The sequence below is a fragment of the Trichoderma breve genome, chromosome 1 (genome assembly GCF_028502605.1).
Source record: "Trichoderma breve strain T069 chromosome 1, whole genome shotgun sequence".
In the NCBI taxonomy this organism is placed as follows: Eukaryota; Fungi; Ascomycota; class Sordariomycetes; order Hypocreales; family Hypocreaceae; genus Trichoderma; species Trichoderma breve.
Genome location: NC_079232.1, coordinates 6,460,289 through 6,478,617, shown reverse-complemented (window position 1 = coordinate 6,478,617; position 18,329 = coordinate 6,460,289). Strand labels below are relative to the sequence as shown.

At 51.8% G+C, this 18,329-nt stretch overlaps 8 protein-coding genes across 8 annotated transcripts; 4 read left to right on the top strand and 4 right to left on the bottom strand.

The window, feature by feature from the left end:
* Positions 1-1,268: 1,268 nt before the first annotated feature.
* On the bottom strand, positions 1,269-1,927 carry T069G_01892 (uncharacterized protein; the record flags this gene model as incomplete). The annotated part of the gene is made up of 2 exons (XM_056169102.1): positions 1,269-1,723; positions 1,783-1,927. 2 exons carry the CDS (start codon positions 1,925-1,927, stop codon positions 1,269-1,271), a joined length of 600 nt encoding a protein of 199 aa, XP_056034418.1.
* A 1,922-nt stretch (positions 1,928-3,849) lies between these two features.
* On the bottom strand, positions 3,850-5,269 carry T069G_01891 (ribosome-associated complex head domain-containing protein; the record flags this gene model as incomplete). Its single annotated transcript, XM_056169101.1, has 2 exons — positions 3,850-4,890; positions 4,973-5,269. 2 exons carry the CDS (start codon positions 5,267-5,269, stop codon positions 3,850-3,852), a joined length of 1,338 nt encoding a protein of 445 aa, XP_056034417.1.
* Positions 5,270-5,616: 347 nt separating this feature from the next.
* Positions 5,617-6,089, top strand: T069G_01890 (complex 1 protein (LYR family) domain-containing protein; the record flags this gene model as incomplete). Its single annotated transcript, XM_056169100.1, has 3 exons — positions 5,617-5,671; positions 5,750-5,935; positions 5,995-6,089. 3 exons carry the CDS (start codon positions 5,617-5,619, stop codon positions 6,087-6,089), a joined length of 336 nt encoding a protein of 111 aa, XP_056034416.1.
* Positions 6,090-6,347: 258 nt separating this feature from the next.
* Positions 6,348-7,525, bottom strand: T069G_01889 (RNA recognition motif domain-containing protein; the record flags this gene model as incomplete). The annotated part of the gene is made up of 2 exons (XM_056169099.1): positions 6,348-7,331; positions 7,388-7,525. The coding sequence occupies 2 exons, from the start codon at positions 7,523-7,525 to the stop codon at positions 6,348-6,350; spliced, it is 1,122 nt and encodes a 373-aa protein (XP_056034415.1).
* Positions 7,526-8,699: 1,174 nt separating this feature from the next.
* On the top strand, positions 8,700-10,007 carry T069G_01888 (methyltransferase domain-containing protein; the record flags this gene model as incomplete). Its single annotated transcript, XM_056169098.1, has 3 exons — positions 8,700-8,903; positions 9,010-9,366; positions 9,432-10,007. The coding sequence occupies 3 exons, from the start codon at positions 8,700-8,702 to the stop codon at positions 10,005-10,007; spliced, it is 1,137 nt and encodes a 378-aa protein (XP_056034414.1).
* Positions 10,008-10,919: 912 nt separating this feature from the next.
* T069G_01887 (transketolase, pyrimidine binding domain-containing protein) lies at positions 10,920-12,239 on the top strand (the record flags this gene model as incomplete). The annotated part of the gene is made up of 2 exons (XM_056169097.1): positions 10,920-11,309; positions 11,481-12,239. 2 exons carry the CDS (start codon positions 10,920-10,922, stop codon positions 12,237-12,239), a joined length of 1,149 nt encoding a protein of 382 aa, XP_056034413.1.
* A 796-nt stretch (positions 12,240-13,035) lies between these two features.
* On the top strand, positions 13,036-16,911 carry T069G_01886 (uncharacterized protein; the record flags this gene model as incomplete). Its single annotated transcript, XM_056169096.1, has 3 exons — positions 13,036-13,498; positions 13,559-16,167; positions 16,231-16,911. The coding sequence occupies 3 exons, from the start codon at positions 13,036-13,038 to the stop codon at positions 16,909-16,911; spliced, it is 3,753 nt and encodes a 1,250-aa protein (XP_056034412.1).
* A 581-nt stretch (positions 16,912-17,492) lies between these two features.
* Positions 17,493-18,179, bottom strand: T069G_01885 (snf7 domain-containing protein; the record flags this gene model as incomplete). The annotated part of the gene is made up of 2 exons (XM_056169095.1): positions 17,493-17,765; positions 17,835-18,179. The coding sequence occupies 2 exons, from the start codon at positions 18,177-18,179 to the stop codon at positions 17,493-17,495; spliced, it is 618 nt and encodes a 205-aa protein (XP_056034411.1).
* Positions 18,180-18,329: the final 150 nt, after the last annotated feature.

The following is an 18,329-nucleotide window of genomic DNA, read 5'->3' as shown; positions in this document are numbered from 1 at the left end:
AACACGGATCTATGGAGCCTATTATTCTGGCCATCTGGATGCCATGCGCGTTGGATGCCAGGAATCGACGACTTGAAGGATCGTCATCGTCCACCAAAGATAGTCTTTTCTTGATAGGAGATCGTCTTTTCTTGACACGAGACCGTCTTTTCTTAATACGGGACCACAGAGTTTCATCGATCGGCCGTCTGCTACAGTGTTCGTGCCGTTCTTTGATGCGATGGGTGTCTGATTGTTGTCGGTCAACTGTAAGATCCTCTATGTTGTTGGTATCAAGCTGAATGTCAACCATTCCGGTATCAATAATAGCTATCCTGGTCGGTCGGTACCCGCAAGATCCATCATGTGCGTCTTGAACCAAATCCCGGTATTTCTTTGTAAATCCCGAAAGCTCGGGAGCTATTCTATCATGAAATCAGATAGGCCGTATGTGTTCGATGATAGCCAACTCACATTTCTTTCAGTTTTGGCAGCTTCTCTTTACGCTCTTCCTGTGCCTCTGATGTCGTCTGCAATGGCCTTGAACTGTCCACCTCGTAACCCGGGCCCCGTTTCAAATCCAATTTAGACAACTCCTCTTGGTCTCTCAGTCTCCCCATGTTCTTCAAGCTCTCTGCGAGTTTTTTTATAAGTTACGTATTCTGGCGCCAGGGTTTATTTGGACCTTGTGCACTTCTTCTTCTTCTCTTCTTCTCTATACTAACGTACCGGACGCAGGATCAAGGATGCAGGCTGATATCTAAAGTGTGAAATTACTGGATTGTGTGGTTTTCTTTGTGTACGTCGTTTCTTTGTGTACATTATTCCTTTGTGTACAGCGGAGCAGGATTATGTTTTTTTGAGATTGGTGTTCGGCTATGGCCAATAGTCCTACTCCTACTTCTCCTCAGCTATGGCTGGTAGTCATTCTTTGTTACGGTATGAGTATTTATGCAACTCCCCGGCTTCCAGCAGTTCCTGCAGCGGCTTAATCTCTTTGGGCTGTCTCTCCTGGACAAATTCCTCTAGTATCTCGTACCGTTCACTATCACTCTTTTGAGGAGAGGTAGCTACTCCGTCTTAGTATTTGGGCCAATTCCTGCAGTTAGTAAGGGGGTTTGTTTCACCAAGCTGCCTCCTTTCAAGAAAATATTCCAGTCTCTTTGGCTTTTTGAGCTTTTTGAGCTTTCTCATTTCGCTCCTCTTATGGATCACTCAGCGAAAGTCCCTCCTCAATTTTTTCGTTCTATAAGTCGTCGGGTGTATCGCTTTAATTTCACCATGTTGCCTCATTTGAAGAAATTTTTCGTTTCTCTTTTGCCTTGTTTCCAGATCTGATTCATCATCTGTATCACAGAGCGAGGGTTCCCACTCAATGGCTTCGTTGTGCCAATTTTCGGCCAATAATTGGAACTGGCGATCCAGCAAGTTGCCAGCAGCGTCATCATACCACGCTTGACCTTCTCAACGAATTTTGCGACTTTGGTATATCTATAAATCATTTCAGCAGAGTGGATGGTAGCAGATACTCTGAAAAGTTCTGAAAGCACCTGCTCCACCCGCTCTCGCATTGTGTCGATTGGGTCTGCAACTACGGACGATGTCTCGGGAGCCTGGCCAAATGAACATTCTGAAGAGCTAATTGATGATGATGCGTGAGGTGAAGGTGGTTGATTCTGGAGACTTGCATCCTCTACAGCCGCCGTAGCCCTACCGGCAATAGGATCTGCTAAGGTACAGATTGCTATCAAGCATAATGTTAGTATGGCAACATGGTATCGTCGGCCAAAAGGTGGGCATTACCAGAGAGATAGTCGTGCAGTAGAGCCAGAAGTTGAAGTATCATGTCCACCAGCTCTGGTCGCTCGCGCAGATGCCATGCAATGATACCATTATGAGCAGCCCAAAGGTCGAATCGGTCAAGCTGGCGATGCAGCCATGGCGTCATTGTCATTGCCTCGATGCAGTCAAAGAAAGCTCACCAGCACTCTGCAGCTTTATTATGAGTTGCATCTTCTGGCGCCATAGTTCATTTGGTTGTGCCTTGTGCACTTCTTCTCATCCTCCTCCTCTTTCGTCTTCTTTATGAAAACGTAAAAGACACAGGCTAAAGGACGCAGACTGACAATTTGAAGTGCGTAATTACTAGATTATGTAACTTCCTCACAATTCCTTTGTTTGCATCGTTCTTTTGTATATGTCGTTCCTTTATGTATATCACTCTTTTAATACACCGCTCCTTTGTGTGCAGCGGAGCCGAATTATGTTCCTTGAGATTGGTGTTCGTCCGTGCAAGCTTACCATCAACGTTGAAGCTTATGATTACTATTATTATATGTTGATTCGCTGCCCCTTATGACCTATAACGGCTAGATAATAAGATATTCAATGCCGCCAAGGCTACATATGGCATAGAATTCGAAAAGAGAACCCTGACTGATCCCTCATCAATGGAGAAGACTGATCCCTCATCAGTGGAGAAAGCCAACTTCATCAACGCTGATGCCAAAGCGAGAAAAGTGACCGTCACATTCTTCTTCTCGCTAAGTTCGATAGTCTCTTTCAAGTTCCTTGTTCTTCCCAGTGGCGGCTATCACAATGTCCCAAGATCTCTGCCATAGGGCTGTTGACGTTGCAACCATCTAATTTCCATTAACACTTAAAACTCCAGCATCCCAAGCCTCTTCCTTGTCGACGTCCTCATCGCCGCCCTGATAAGGTTCCCCGTCTATGCCATTGACAACAACAATTTCGATCATTGTCAAGGGTGCCCAGCCCTGAAACTCCGTTCCCTCAGTCCCCAACGCTTTGGGTCTCGCCTTTACGGAATTGAGTATGGGTCATACGACTATAGTAAATCCCATTGACACTATATGCAAACACACAAAATTGCTCGATTCGTCAGTGCGCCCAAGTATGCCTTGTGGTCCCTTAGCCGCTCACTTATAATCACGTTTGGCTAATCATGGGGCATAGGCAATCGAACACGCCGTGGAAAAGTGGCAGGTCGACATCATCGTCATACCTTTTGCCTTTCCGCATAGCAATAAAGACATCGAAGATTCCATCGATAATCATCAAAACAGAGTGCTTCTCATTGTGGCAGCGTCCAACAACGCCGAGGAAAATTTTGGCTTCCCCGCCCGCCTCCCAGAAGTCATCTGCATATACTCTAAGTCTTGGACGGTCCAATCCCACTTCTGCAAGCTTATAATTTCAGCCCATTGGAGAAGACGTCAACGGCGCGTGGCCAACTGGATTAATAAATGGGAGGTCCAGTTTGCCCCATCGCTGCGGGAGCCGCCGCCATCGTCTTGCAGTTTGCTAGACAGAGCGGGAGAGGCAAGGTGCCTCGAGCAGAGAAACTAAAGAAGAAACGCGTGATGGGAAAATTTGTTTGAGTGTATGAACGAGAAGCAAGGGTCTGGAGAGTACAACCTGATCGAGCCTTGGAAACTGTTGTTGAGTAACTCAGACGGCAAGGGAAAACGAACCTTACTATCAATCGTAACCATGATCTCGGAACGGATCAATGAATTGTATCCAAATTAAGAAATAGGACTCATTCCAGCATTTACCCCAGCTAAAATCTAGTTTCATATATATCCCGTATATACTTTGAAAAGGGAAACCGATATCAAGTGATTCAAACCTAAGGACCCATTGTCATAAACATTGAGCATAATTTAGATGTATAGGCGTCAAAGATTAAAACGAACGGCTTCACTTTAGGCAAGGTTGATTCACGTCATATACAAAGTTTCAAGCAAATAAACATTGACCATCAGAGTCCATTCTATTCATCATCGTCATGACCGTCTAATTTTTAGTTCTAATCCTCCAATTCCATCCGTCTCATCCTCAGTCCACTTACACCAGCGTCTTGGCCTCTCCCTCCTTCAGCTTGCCGGCATCAACAAGCCTCTTGACCTCCGCGGTCCAGACTCCCTTGATCTCGTCCGCAACGGTCAGGCCGTTAAGCTTACCAGCAAGAGCAGCAATCTCATCGGGATCAATCTTGCCCTGCACCAGCTCAACATCGCCCAAAACGGCGTCGATCTGGGCAGCAGAGGCATCGCCAGAGGCAAAGTAGTTGGCGTCCTTGACGGAGCCCTTGAGCACACGCTTGTTCTTCTTAACGGCGTTCTTGGCAGCCTCCTTGGCCTTCTTGCCGGCCTCGCGGTCAGCCTTTGCGGCGGCTTCGGCATCAGCCTTGGCCTTCTCCTCGGCCTCCTTCTTGGCCTGGGCTTCCTCAGCGGCCTTCTTCTCGGCAGCCTCCTTCTCAAACTTCTTCTTGTTCTTGGCGGCGTTGGCCTCCTGTCGGAAGCGCTTGATACGCTCGTCACCGGCGGAAGCGTCATCTAGCAGCTTACGCAGACGAGCGTTGTCCTCGGCCTTCTTCTTCTTGCGAGAGTTCTGGTTCTTGCGCTCGACGTGGCGCTTGTGGTCACGGCTCTCGCCATCGTCGGGAACATCCTCATCGAGGTACTCGAAGCTCCTCCAGCTGTCAAAGTTGTACCAGAAGTTGTAGAATTCGTCGACGTGCTCCTTGGTGGCGTTGGCATCGCCAAAGGTGGGGACGGGGTGTGTCTTGGAGAAACGGGCCTCGGACTTGAAGACCTTGCTCCAGAGCTTGTAGAAGTCGCCCTTTTGCAGCTGCTTCTTGGTGGGGGGCTCAACGTCGGCCTCCTCGTCGACGGAGTCGAACTGGCGGCGTCTGATGGGGTCGAGCAGGATATCGGTGGCCTTCTGGATGCACTTGAAGAACTGGTCGTCCTCGGCACGGCCCAGGGCAGCCTTCTTATCGGGGTGGTGCTTGAGGACCTTCTTGCGGTGGGCCTTCTTGATCTGCTCCTCGGTGGCCTTGTAGCGGTACTTGGACAGGCCGAGAACCTTGTAGTGGTCCTGAGTCTGTGTGTCTCTGTTAGCATTGGCCGAATTGGACTGACAATCCCAATCCCGATATCACCCTCCATCATGTTTCAACACATACCTTCCAGTCCTTGGCCTGGCTCTGAAGCATCATGGGGTCCTCAGGCTCGCTTTCATCGCCATCATCAACATCCTCGACGTTCTTGGCGCTCTCCTGGGCCTGGATTCGGTCATCCTCGGAAAAGGTGCGCTTGTGACGAGCTCGGCGGGCGTGAGCCAGGAAATGCGGTCCAACAGGCTCGATGCTGCGCTGGACAGCTCCGGAGAGCTTGCCGACAGCCTTGAAGTCCTTGTCGGCAGCCCAGCCCTCAGGCAGGGCGGGGAGAGGGAGAGTGACAACCTGCGAGACGGAAGCCATTGTGATGATTTGCAATGACAGACTTTGGGTTGAGGAGGGAAAAAAAAAGGTTGGACTGAGGGCAGTGAGGCAATCTCCAGTTTTTTTCTTTTTTTTTCCTCTTCTCCCACCAACGGCCAATCAATGGTGGGGTTCCGACAGGGGCTGGTAGTGCCATCTGTGGTGGGATGTCGGCGGAAGACGGCAGAACCGGACCTCCGTTAGTTAGCAGCAGCTTCAAAATTGATATCATCCCGCTACTAATCTTGAATACATGCACATGCACTTCCATTCGCCTGCATGATACAAGTTACAATTCGTCGTCTTCTTTCTTTTTGCTAGCGATTCCGTCTAAACCATCCAATACCATGTCATTGGCGGCTTATAGAAACCTCATGCGCGCTGCGCGAATCGCCTTTCAGGGTAAGATGCGCTCCCTCGAAAAACCCGGTCTTCATTTATAATCCCGACATCAAAAGCAAGACTAACAATTGCATCTAGGCGACGTCCATGTCCTTTCTGCCGCCCAGAACCAGATCCGACAGGGCTTCCAAGAGAACCGCGCGCTTGATTCCGACTCCAGCATCCAGACGGCAATCAAACATGCCGAGGACGTGGCCACCATCCTGCGCCAGAACATCGTCCAGGGAGAAAAGATTGAGAGCGACGGCGACAAGCACACGTACAGTAAGATTTACAGGACCGGTTCCAAGATGTTGTAACCTTGCTAATATCCTTAACAACAGAGCTGCGAATACACGAACACACCGAGCGAGGCGATAATGACAGTATCTTAACGGCGGGCAATGGCAAGAGTGGTGGTGGCTGTGGCTGCAATTGATGAGCAGCCTTTGTATATTTATCATTGTAAAAAACTATGTAGAATTACTGGACTCATGATACCCTCCAATCCAATGACACACGATATATTTGGCCTTCCATCATGTTTGATTCCTCGATATGTAGACGACGTAATATGCATCCCGCTGTATTCTCCCTATGGCACCTTAACGCCAGAAGATGATGGATAGAACAAAAAAGAAAAAGGAGAACAAGGAAAAAGAAAGAAGCCAATATGGCCAGATACGGCGAAATCCTCCTACTCTCCAGACATGCTTGCGTAGGTGGGCGCTTCTTCTGCGCCAGGTGGTGGTGCAGCAATCGCACGATTCGCCACGCTTGGTTGCTGGCCGCCTTCCAGGGCGCGCTGCTGCGGCTTGTTCTGACGGATGCGAGCATCTTGCAGCATCTGGTAGCGTTGCTCCCGATCCATGGTGCCAATCGCCTTTGGCTGTCCCCAGCGGATCCTCAGCGGGCATCCAGCAATGACCGCCCTGCCCTGGCAAGCAGCCGCCGCCTTCTCGGCTCCATCTCTCGTCTCGTAGTTGATAAACGCGCAGTGGGACATGTGAGAGCACACCAAGCTCTTGATCTTGCCGTGAACCTTGAAAAAGTCGCGGAGCTTGTGCTCGGGCAAATCGTCCTCCACGCCCGTTACGAAAAGGGACATGATGTTGGGGTCATCCGGTGGTAGCCAATCTTTGGGGCTCGGAGGGAGCTGTGCTGCGCTCGGGAATGCCGGACGGCCTCGCCCTTTCCCGCCAGGTCTCGCGCCTGCGGCTGCAGCAGCCCTTGAATCTCGAGTTCGAATCGGGCCAGGGCCTCCTACACCGGCTCCAACTGCAGCATTTCCTCCAGCTCTTGCGCCAGCGAGTTCTGACTCGTCCACGGTTCTGCCCTTGCGAAAGTACGGCTTGCTGGCGGCGAGACGGCGCAGAAGCTCGCGGGCCTTTTCGTCCGTCTTTTCGTACTCTTCCGTTCCGGCCTTGCCTTCCTCGATCAACTTTTCGTTGTTCTGCGCAAAGTATTCTCGATTGACATCGGATCGAGGGCCCGGGGCGATCATCTTGAGCGCAGCATCACGGACGGTGATGGGCAGACCAAAGCTGAGATCCAGCATGCAGCTCTGGCAGCAGTTCTTGAGTCGAGCGCACGTCAGGCAAACGTTGGTCCGTCTCTTGCGGCCTTGGGCGCGCTCAGCAGCCCAGCTGAAGACTGTGAATGGTCGCGTACACTGGCAATTCTGTTAGCACACACATTTCTATAGAATAGAATGATATCGAGCAGGGAGCGACATACTAATTTGCATTCGGCTCCGTAGTCTTCCTTTAGCATCTTGACCATGGGGTTCTCGGGCAGGCAGTTTTCGCAGACAGAGGGAAAGTCCGTCGTCTCCCATCCCGACCGGTTGAGATCTTGTTTGATTTGGGGCGGCATGACGGGCGACGAGATGCAGCGATGAATTGGTGATGGTGTTTCTTTTCCAAGGTGCAACTGTAACTGTAACTGTACGGATGCAAGCTGCAAATCCAAGATCGGATCGCGACGGCAAAGAAATCTTGGTGGAGACCTGCCACCGCCCGCCACAAACAAGGGTTACATAATCATGATGTGGAATCTTATCGATAGCCACCCCGGCGCATTGCAAAGCCAAAAAAAAGTGGCTTCGATACAATTCCAGGATTCGGGTCAGGCACGTTTAGGCTGTATGTGCCTGTGGCTTCCAGAAACATGCCACATCTCGGCAAGATTTGCACATGCTATTCTGCTTGTACGATGACAAGATGATTGTACGTACGGATACAGATATGGGAAATTGGACACGCGGCTGGGGAGAGGGAGGAATGGACGTCACTCCAATTTCAAAGACACGGACGGACGTTGCCACATCAATGCGACTTATCTAGTTAGTAATCTCAGCTCGCAACCATCCATCCGACACCGATTTCTACAGTACGAGAGCGAATACAGATGATACCACTGGACGAGGAATACTAGTAGCAGCACTAATTACATCCTATACGCGTACTTGGAGATTTGGCGCTTGGCTCCGCAGATACACCTCCCCTAATATGGAGTTTATACCGCATCCTTAGCACGAAAAAAAGTGAAGCCGACGGAGGAATTCACCGCAAAAAAAAGAGGCGCATGCAAGGACACCCAAAGCGAGTTCGCGTTCGTATTCGCACACTGCGGGGCGCTCACCGCCTACCGTTTACGTGGCAGCCCGTCCTCGATCCAACCAACCAAAGGCCCAAATTGCTCGTCTAGTGCGATATCACAAGCCCAGAATTAGAATTGGAGATTGGCGGTTGCCGTTCGTCAGGGGTAAAAAGAAGCGGACAGGTGCCATGAAATTGCTGCATTGCGATTTTGATGCCAAAAGACCCAAACAACGGACAACGCATAAAAAGGTCCCAGCTCCGCTCATTCGCGTGGCAGCCACCCGTCCTCTTTTTCCCCAACCTCTGGAGCATCTCCATCTTCGTTGTGTGCCTTTAGTTCTCTCTTCTTCTTTTTCTTCCTTCCTTTGACCCTCTTTTTGTGCAGCTAATAGAGATTTTCCATCTTAATTTTTTAATTCTATCCTGCTACAACCACCTAATTCAACATGGCACCCGTAGCTCTCGAGAAGGAGGACAAGGCGCGAGACGCCGCCTTCAACAAGGCTCTGCACGGCAACTCGGCCAAGGCCAAGGGAGGCATTGCTGCCATGTTTTCCAAGGGCTCCGACGCCAAGAAGGCCGCTGTCGACGAGTACTTTAAGCACTGGGACAACAAGCCCGCCGAGAACGAGACCGCTGAGGAGCGTGCCGTAAGTCTTTTTTTTTCCTCCTCGCTCTACTCTCTTCTTGCCCTCCCTTAAGAAGAGAGGGCAATTGATTGAATTAAACCACGGTTTCTAACCCTCCAATCAACAGGCGCGAACCGCCGAGTATGCCACTCTCACGAGACACTACTACAACCTGGCGACGGATCTGTACGAGTATGGCTGGGGCCAGTCTTTCCACTTCTGCCGATTCTCCCATGGCGAGCCCTTTTACCAGGCCATTGCCCGTCACGAGCACTACCTGGCTCACACCATTGGCATCAAGGAGGGCATGAAAGTCCTCGATGTCGGCTGCGGTGTCGGTGGCCCTGCCCGTGAGATTGCAAAGTTCACTGGCTGCCACGTCACTGGTCTCAACAACAACGACTACCAGATCGACCGAGCAACCCACTATGCCCAGAAGGAGGGCCTTTCCGAGCAATTGGCCTTTGTCAAGGGTGACTTTATGGTATGTTCGACCTGCAACAACTTGCTCCATGTCTTGTTCTATACTAACGCAAATCCCGTCCGCAGCAAATGTCATTCCCTGAAAACACCTTTGACGCTGTTTATGCCATCGAAGCTACCGTTCACGCCCCCACTCTGGAGGGCATCTACGGCCAGATCTTCCGCGTGCTGAAGCCTGGCGGTGTCTTTGGCGTCTACGAGTGGCTTATGACTGATGAATACGACAACAACAACCTGCACCACCGCGAGATCCGTCTCGGAATCGAGCAGGGTGACGGCATCTCCAATATGTGCAAGGTGTCCGAGGCTCTGGACGCCATGCGCGCTGTTGGCTTTGAGCTCCTCAGACATGAGGATCTCGCTGACCGGCCCGACCCCCTCCCCTGGTACTGGCCTCTGTCCGGTGAATTGAGATACATTCAGTCGGTCGGAGACATCTTCACCATTGTCCGCATGACCACCTGGGGCCGCACCATTGCCCACAACCTGGCTGGTCTGCTGGAGAAGATTGGCCTTGCCCCTGCCGGCACCAAGAAGACGGCCGACAGCTTGGCTCTCGCTGCCGACTGCCTGGTTGCTGGTGGCCGCGAGCACCTGTTCACTCCCATGTACCTGATGGTTGGCCGCAAGCCTTCCGCTTAAACACGGACAGGGGGGAGGGGAAGAAGAGAGTGCGTGTGTATGTGTGAAGGGGACCAAGCAATTGATACCATCTTGGATTTTGATACCTTGATTGACGTGGAGTAATGAGCGACCCCAGTGGGAGGATATATAAAAAAAAGCGGCGTCGAGCATGATTACTTGAACGGGATGACGATGCATTGCTGATGAAACAATCGGCACATTTATTGTACGCATATGTAATGGCTACAGCAAAAGATGCAAAACGCTGCATCTTTTTAATAATTTCTCTATTTTTTGCATGAAATGACCATTTCGCCAACTTGTTCTGCTGTCTGCGTGTTCTTGTTCTTGTGAGCCATTTCATCTACACCATCAAAAGTGTTGTCCACGCTCCAGTCGCTGCCTTATCTTTAATTGATCTGATCCCGCTTAGTTCCGGCAGATGCATTATCGCAGCCCAATTCGCCCTTCTGATTCGACAACCCGTCGCTTTATCGCGGCGAAAAAGCCTCCGGCAGCGGAGAGGCACCTTAGTCAGCACCCATCCTTGGTCCTCCCCAACAAAGATTACAGGCGGGTTCAGCGCCAACGTCCCGCTGTAAGGCCCTGGCCATTAGCGGGCAGAACCCAGCTGTAGCTCGCAAAGGCGCAAAAAAAAAAAAAGTTGGCTGTGCTCCATTGGCTGGACGAGCTTTTTGGGGAATTTTTTTGCTTGGGGCCGGAAATTCCCTCTTGGTCTTTTTTGGGAGCAGCCTCCAGCTAAACTAAAACCGCTCCAGAGCACAAAACACCAAAGCCTCTCTCCCCAACTCCCTCTGCCATTCCCGCCTGTCCCCCGTCTAGGTAGACAGCAGACGGCTAGCTGCGAGCGGTTTCGTGTCCTCTTGTCGATAAATATTTCAAGCAGCCAATCCTCAGCCTCAGCCCGCCATGTCCCGATTCCTCCGGCCCGCAGCTCGTCTGGCTGCCTCGACACGAGCTGCCACATCCATCAAGGCGAATGCGCCGTCCTTTTCACAGGCCATTGCGCGCCCCGTCTACTTTGGCGGATCGTCGCAGAGCAGGGCGTACGCCGAGGGCGCTGGCGTCAAGGAGTACACTGTCCGAGATGCCCTCAACGAGGCTCTGGCCGAGGAGCTCGAGGCCAATCCCAAGGTCTTCATCCTGGGTGAGGAGGTTGCCCAGTACAACGGAGCGTACAAGGTCACAAAGGGACTGCTGGATCGGTTCGGCGAGCAGCGTGTCATTGACACTCCCATCACCGAGATGGGTTTTGCCGGCCTGGCTACCGGTGCCGCCCTGAGCGGACTGCACCCTGTGGTGAGTTTTATACTTTTATATCTCCATATCTGCCATTGCTATATGATGTCGATGCACATGCCCCTGTCCCTGTTCTTGTATTTGGCTTGTACAGACATGGCATCTTCTTTTTTTTCCAATTCTCCTTGGTTGTGACTGCAATATCAACTGACAAACCTTTCCGTTTTATAGTGCGAGTTCATGACCTTCAACTTCGCCATGCAGGCCATTGACCATGTTGTCAACTCCGCTGCCAAGACCCTCTACATGTCTGGTGGTATCCAGCCCTGCAACATCACCTTCCGTGGCCCCAACGGCTTCGCTGCCGGTGTCGCTGCCCAGCACTCTCAGGACTACTCTGCCTGGTACGGCAGCATCCCTGGTCTCAAGGTCGTCTCCCCCTGGAGCTCCGAAGACGCCAAGGGTCTGCTCAAGGCCGCCATCCGCGACCCCAACCCCGTCGTCGTCCTCGAGAACGAGCTCATGTACGGCCAGAGCTTCCCCATGTCCGAGGCTGCCCAGAAGGACGACTTCGTCATCCCCTTTGGAAAGGCCAAGGTTGAGCGTGCCGGCAAGGACCTTACCATTGTCACCATGTCCCGATGCGTCGGCCAGTCCCTCGTTGCCGCCGAGAACCTGAAGAAGAACTACGGTGTTGAGGCTGAGGTCATCAACCTGCGATCCATCAAGCCCCTGGATCTTGAGTCCATTGTCCAGTCCATCAAGAAGACCCACCGTCTGCTTGTCGTCGAGTCTGGCTACCCTGCTTTCGGTGTTGGTGCTGAGATCCTCGCCCTGTCCATGGAGTATGCCTTTGACTACCTTGACGGCCCTGCCCAGCGAGTCACCGGTGCCGAGGTGCCCACTCCCTACGCCCAGAAGCTGGAGGAGATGTCCTTCCCCAACGAGCAGCTGATTGAGAACTTTGCCGCCAAGATGCTGCGATTGTAAACTCCCAGCGCTAAGAACTATGAAATCTACAATCTTGTTTTCAATCTAACGGATATGAACACATTAAAAATAAAGAAAGAAAGAAACAAGAGGGGGCGGCTATCCGGGCTGACGGTATAATATCTCAAAGGAGGGGTGGAATCAAATCGGATGGAGGGGATTTTGACTTCAGGGGGAGTGGTGAAGCGCATCAGGCTAGCAATTCTGTTGGACCTCTGGTCAGAAAAAATTCTCAATAGACGGACGGAGAGGAAAATAATGGACTTGTACTCGTAATTACCTATGCGCTTTTTCACGTACATGCCCTTTGCCGTGCCATTGTGTTTGCAATGGCTGTTGTGAGACTGAAGATATTGTCTTTGTTTGTACAGGTCGTTTCATTAGAAGAGACGCCCTGTGTAAGATGCATATCTTTTCTGGCTGCCTATAATAGACAGTCCCCTATCCTAGACACTAAACCATTCAAAAACGGACAATTCAATTGCACAAACACGTTGGTATTCATCCTCCATTCATTCATTATATTACCATGAGGTTGAAATCAACTGTCCGTAGTCCAGAGCCCAATCCAAGTCCCAATAGAGCCCTTGCCAGCTCTCAATTGCCTGCAGCCCAGACCCGCATTTCCCATGGCGGGGCAACTTAACCTCTTAAGCTTCACAGCACCTGAGGCCTGTCAATCATTTCAACTGCCATCACACATTTCATCAGCTGAAGAATCACCTCTTCTTTGATCAGACAAAGTAAAACCAAGGCCCAAGTAGCATATCATCTCAATATCCAGCTGCTCTACGCCATGGCTGGCATCGATGCCCTTCTGGCGTCTCAGGACGAGGGCATCCCCAGCTCCGGGCCCAGGAAACGGCGGCTCCAAAACCCCCAAGAGCTCAAGCAGCGCCTGGAAAATGAGCTGCTCATGCCCTCTCCCGAGTTCTCCGTCGAATGGCTGGACCGTCTACAGCAGAGATGGGACTTTGAGGCCGACTACACGGCCCTGTTCAAGATTGCACCGCCCCAGACGCGCACCTTGACGAGGTTCTTGCGCCACGGACTCGAGGGCCGCGTGACAGGATACAAGAATGTGACTGTGCCCATGAGCGGTGCCACGGCAAAGAACTCGACCAGTCTTCTCCGGAAGCCGGCCAGTAGGGCGGATTTTGTCAGGGGAGCTGCTGGTTTCTTTCCTTTTGCGCCTGGTGGGCTGGAGGGTATTGAGGCTACTGCCGCCTTGGAGGATCAGATTCACGGCGGAGTGACTGGTACTGATGATGCCGCGGCTGGAAGCAAATTGGAGAGGGTGATCCAGCTGGGTGATGAAGGAGGGTTGCTACAGATTGCTCCCGGGATGGACCGTGGCATTGACTTTGCCAAGAAGACGGTAGTGGATGAGGATGCCGCTGCTGCGATTAAGCAGGAGCTTGAAGAGGACCCCGAAGATGCAAAAGATGTCAACCAGGAGGAGGAATCGTCACCCGCTGAGGTATCAGGAGATTCAGCAGAGGACGAGGAGAACGAAGATGACATCGACGACCTGCTGCCCGTGGAATTTCCGTCTCTTGAGCCTCATGGTGTTCTCGCAGCGTCTAGTGCCAAAAAGGCTGGGCGTGAATGGGCACACATGGTTGACATCAAGCACGACATGCCCAATTTCAGAGAACTCGTCCCCGACATGGCTCGAGAGTGGCCCTTTGAGCTGGATACTTTCCAAAAGGAAGCCGTGTATCACCTAGAAAATGGTGACTCCGTCTTTGTTGCGGCGCACACCTCTGCCGGAAAGACTGTTGTGGCCGAGTATGCCATTGCCCTGGCAGCCAAGCATATGACCAAGGCCATCTACACATCCCCAATCAAGGCTCTTAGCAATCAGAAATTCCGCGACTTTCGACAGGAGTTCGATGAGGTCGGTATCTTGACAGGTGACGTCCAGATCAATCCTGAGGCTAGCTGCCTCATCATGACCACGGAGATTCTGCGCAGTATGCTGTACCGCGGAGCAGACTTGATTCGCGATGTCGAGTTTGTCATCTTCGACGAGGTTCACTACGTCAACGACTACGAGCGTGGTGTCGTGTGGGAGGAAGTCATCATTATGCTGCCCGAACACATTTCTCTCATTTTGCTGTCGGCCACCGTCCCCAACACTCACGAGTTTGCCTCCTGGGTTGGTAGAACTAAGCAAAGAGACATTTATGTCATTTCTACTGCCAAGAGACCAGTCCCTCTGGAACACTACCTTTGGGCCGGCAAGAACATTCACAAGATTGTAGATTCAGAAAAGAAGTTCTTAGAGAGCGGTTGGAAAGATGCACATAAGGCAACTCAGAGTAAGGAAAAGACGCCTGCCACCAACACGGTCCTGATCCGGGGAGGCAGTTCTCAGGGAAATCAGCGGGGCGGTGGTGGTCGAGGCGGTCCCCAAAGAGGAGGCCAGCAACAACGCGGAGGTCGTGGAGGCGGCCAGCAGAGAGGCCGAGGAGGACCTCCTCGAGCGAGCCATAATCCAGGACACATGGGCCGCGCTGGAGCCCCCGGCGGACGATCATCAGCTGCACAAGACAAGAACATATGGGTTCACATGGTTCAGTATCTACGGAAACAGACTCTTCTGCCGGCCTGCATATTCGTCTTTTCCAAGAAGCGATGCGAGGAAAACGCAGATGCGTTAAGCAACCAAGATTTCTGTACGGCTTCGGAGAAGAGCGCCATTCACATGGTGATTGAAAAGTCTATTGCCCGTCTCAAGCCCGAGGACCGAGTCCTACCACAGATCATCAGGCTCCGGGAGCTCCTAGCCAGAGGCATCGCGGTGCATCATGGCGGTTTGCTGCCCATTGTAAAGGAGCTGGTGGAGATTTTGTTCGCAAGGACGCTTGTCAAAGTCTTGTTTGCAACCGAGACGTTCGCCATGGGTCTCAACCTGCCCACCCGAACGGTAGTATTTTCTGGATACCGCAAGCACGATGGCCATTCGTTCCGCAACCTTTTGCCCGGCGAATACACGCAAATGGCTGGCCGTGCTGGGCGTCGTGGTCTTGACAAAGTCGGCTCCGTCATCATCGTGCCCCCTGGCGGCGACGAAGCACCTCCTGTTGCCGAGCTGCGCAACATGATCCTGGGAGAGCCATCGAAGCTAAAGTCTCAGTTCAGGCTGACTTATAACATGATTCTCAACTTGCTGAGAGTGGAAGCACTCAAGATTGAAGAGATGATCAAGAGAAGCTTTTCGGAGCATGCAACACAGCAGCTTCTGCCAGAGCACGAAAAGGATGTCAAGCTCGCTCAAGCAGATCTTGCAAAGGTTAAGCGAGAGTCGTGCAAAGTCTGCGATGGCGTGGTAGATGAGTGCCACCAGGCCGCTCAAGACTACAAGCGGCTGACGACGGAGTTGTACAAGGCCTTGCTCAAGATTTCCATCGGCCGAAGGATGTTTACGCCGCAGCGGCTGATCGTCTTTAACTGGGAAGGCATCCGCACAGCCGGTATACTCCTTGCCGAGGGCATGAGTCCCAAGGGGTCCTTTGAAGAGCCCATCTTGCATGTCTGTGCCATTAAGCCGTTAAGGGAGCGGCGCGACGTAACGGACCAGCTACCCTTCATTCCCGCGTTCCGCAAATACATGCAAAAGCTTCCTCAGGGGAAGAAGCGACTTACTACTAAGAATATGTTCGTCCCCCTGAACGATGTCGAATGCCTTACCCGGTGGGTTCTAAAGGGAGTTATACCCGAGATTTTCAAAGGTAAACAAGCCGGCCAAGAGGCGCTGGACAAGATACAGGAGGTCTGCGCGTCTTGGGATGACCGGTGGGACGAGATGGACATGAGCAAGGTCAAGAGCTTGCAACTACAGGAGATGATTGAGAAGAGATTCCAGCTGTCCAAGACAATGGCCAACTCTGGGGCCACAAAGTGCCCGTCCTTTTTGAAGCACGTAAGTCTTGCTGATATCTTGGAACTGTTCCTCTTCAAAGTTGGTTTTACTAATGAATTATAGTTTGCCATGTGCCACGATGAGTGGCTCATCACAGAGCACATTGCCCAGTTGAAGCAATCTCTCTCGGATCAAAATCTTCAGCTACTCCCCGACTACGAACAGCGCGTTCAAGTCCTCAGAGAGCTCGACTTTATCGACGACTCATCACGTATTCAGCTCAAGGGCAAGGTAGCCTGCGAAGTCCACTCGGGCGATGAGCTCGTCCTCACCGAACTCATCCTCGACAATGTCCTTGCCGACTTTGACCCCGCCGAAATTGCCGCCCTCTTGTCCTCGTTTGTCTTTCAGGAGAAAACGCTCACGGAACCTACCTTGACCGGCAATCTCGAGCGTGGTCGTGACACCATCATCGCCATCTCCGAAAAGGTCAATGACGTGCAGACACGACTGCAAGTAATTCAGTCCAGCGAAGACTCAAACGACTTTGTGTCGAGGCCCCGCTTCGGCCTCATGGAGGTGGTGTATGAGTGGGCCAGGGGCATGAGCTTCAAGAACATCACGGCATTGACGGATGTCCTCGAGGGCACCATTGTGCGGACGATTACGCGTCTAGACGAGACGTGCAGAGAGGTGAAGAACGCGGCGAGGATCATTGGCGATCCGGAGCTGTATCAGAAGATGCAGCAGGCGCAGGAGATGATCAAGAGGGACATTACGGCGGTGGCGAGTCTGTACATGTGAGCAGGATGATGATGTACGGTTTTTAAAAGGCATTTCTGCATGTGTGAGGTAAAGGGTCTCATAGTTAGACTTGCAAGGGTTTTATCATGTCGGTGTACATTGGATTGGAATGGTTTATGACGGTTACGACAGGAGAAGATCTGGGGAAACGAATAGAGACACCAGAACTATGGCATTTGCACATGTATGTATAGGTGGTAAATAAGGCCCTTGGTATGTATGTATGTATGTTTTGTATGAATGGGTATGGCATATCAAACAGGCCCCTGAGGTAGCAAAGCAAGAAAATCGCAAGAAGTTGAGCACAAAGTGTTTGCAGCTCTAATGCTTAAACTCCTCAACATGTTCTTGATCCAGTTCAGTTCGATCCCATTAAACCCCTAAACGAAAGCAAGCCCTCCATCCCATAAGAAACGCCAAAACCCCTGTGCAAACAGCAAGAGAAAAAATCACTGGAAAATTGCAGCCCGCCGGGTCATTTCCGTACATTTCACTTCGTCCTTTATGTCGACCGCAGTGTATAACAACAAGTAGGGGGAAGACAAAAGAAAGAAAAAACGCTAAATAATTCCCACGAAAATCTAAGCGCGCAGAGCACGCAGCCTCTGCTGCAGCTTGTCCTCCTCCTCGGCCGTCGGCTCCGCCGTCTGCGGCTCGGCGGTCTGGGGCGTCGCCTTGTTGAGCTCGAAGCTGAGTTCCAGGCCGGCGTCGTCGGCGAGCTTGCCGAGGAGTTCGTGAACGGCGTCCTCACCGACTTGGACGGAGGTGGATTGGGTGATGGCGTCCTGGTAGATGCCGTTTGTCATGGCGTATTCTTCGTTTTGCTGCTTGAACTGTTCCAGGGTAACGAGGGTCTGGGTGCAGGCAAGCCCGGGTTAGCGAATGAATTGATTGATCCAAAAGGGGGGGAAACAGAAACAAACCTTTTCGGGATTGGTGTTCTTCTGGGCCAGGTTCATCGTGCGCGATGACGAGGCCATCATGTGCGTCATCCTGTTCATGGCATTGTTGGCCTGGATCTGAGCCGACGAGAGCTCGGCCATGTCGGCCATCTGGTCCATCTGGGCGGCGAGCGCCTGCTTGGAGAGCAGCATCTTTGCCTTTTGGTAGGCCTTTTGCGTCTCGCCCTTCTTGAGCAGGTCCTGGATCTGCTTCTTGAGGATCGGGTCCTGCTTGGCGGCCTTTTGGGCCTCGCGCCGGGCCTGTTTCGCCTGGAAGCGGGCTTGGAATTCGACTTGCATGTCGCGGGCGAGTTGGCGATTGGACATGATTGCGGTTTTGGAGATGGAGAGGTTTAGTCGGAGGGAGTTTCTGAGAGGAAGTTTGGAAAGGGTTTAATGAGGAGTTGGAAGATGCCGAGATAGGAGGAGTTGGTGATGGTTTTTTTTCTTCTTCCTTGGTTTAGGGATTCAAATGGC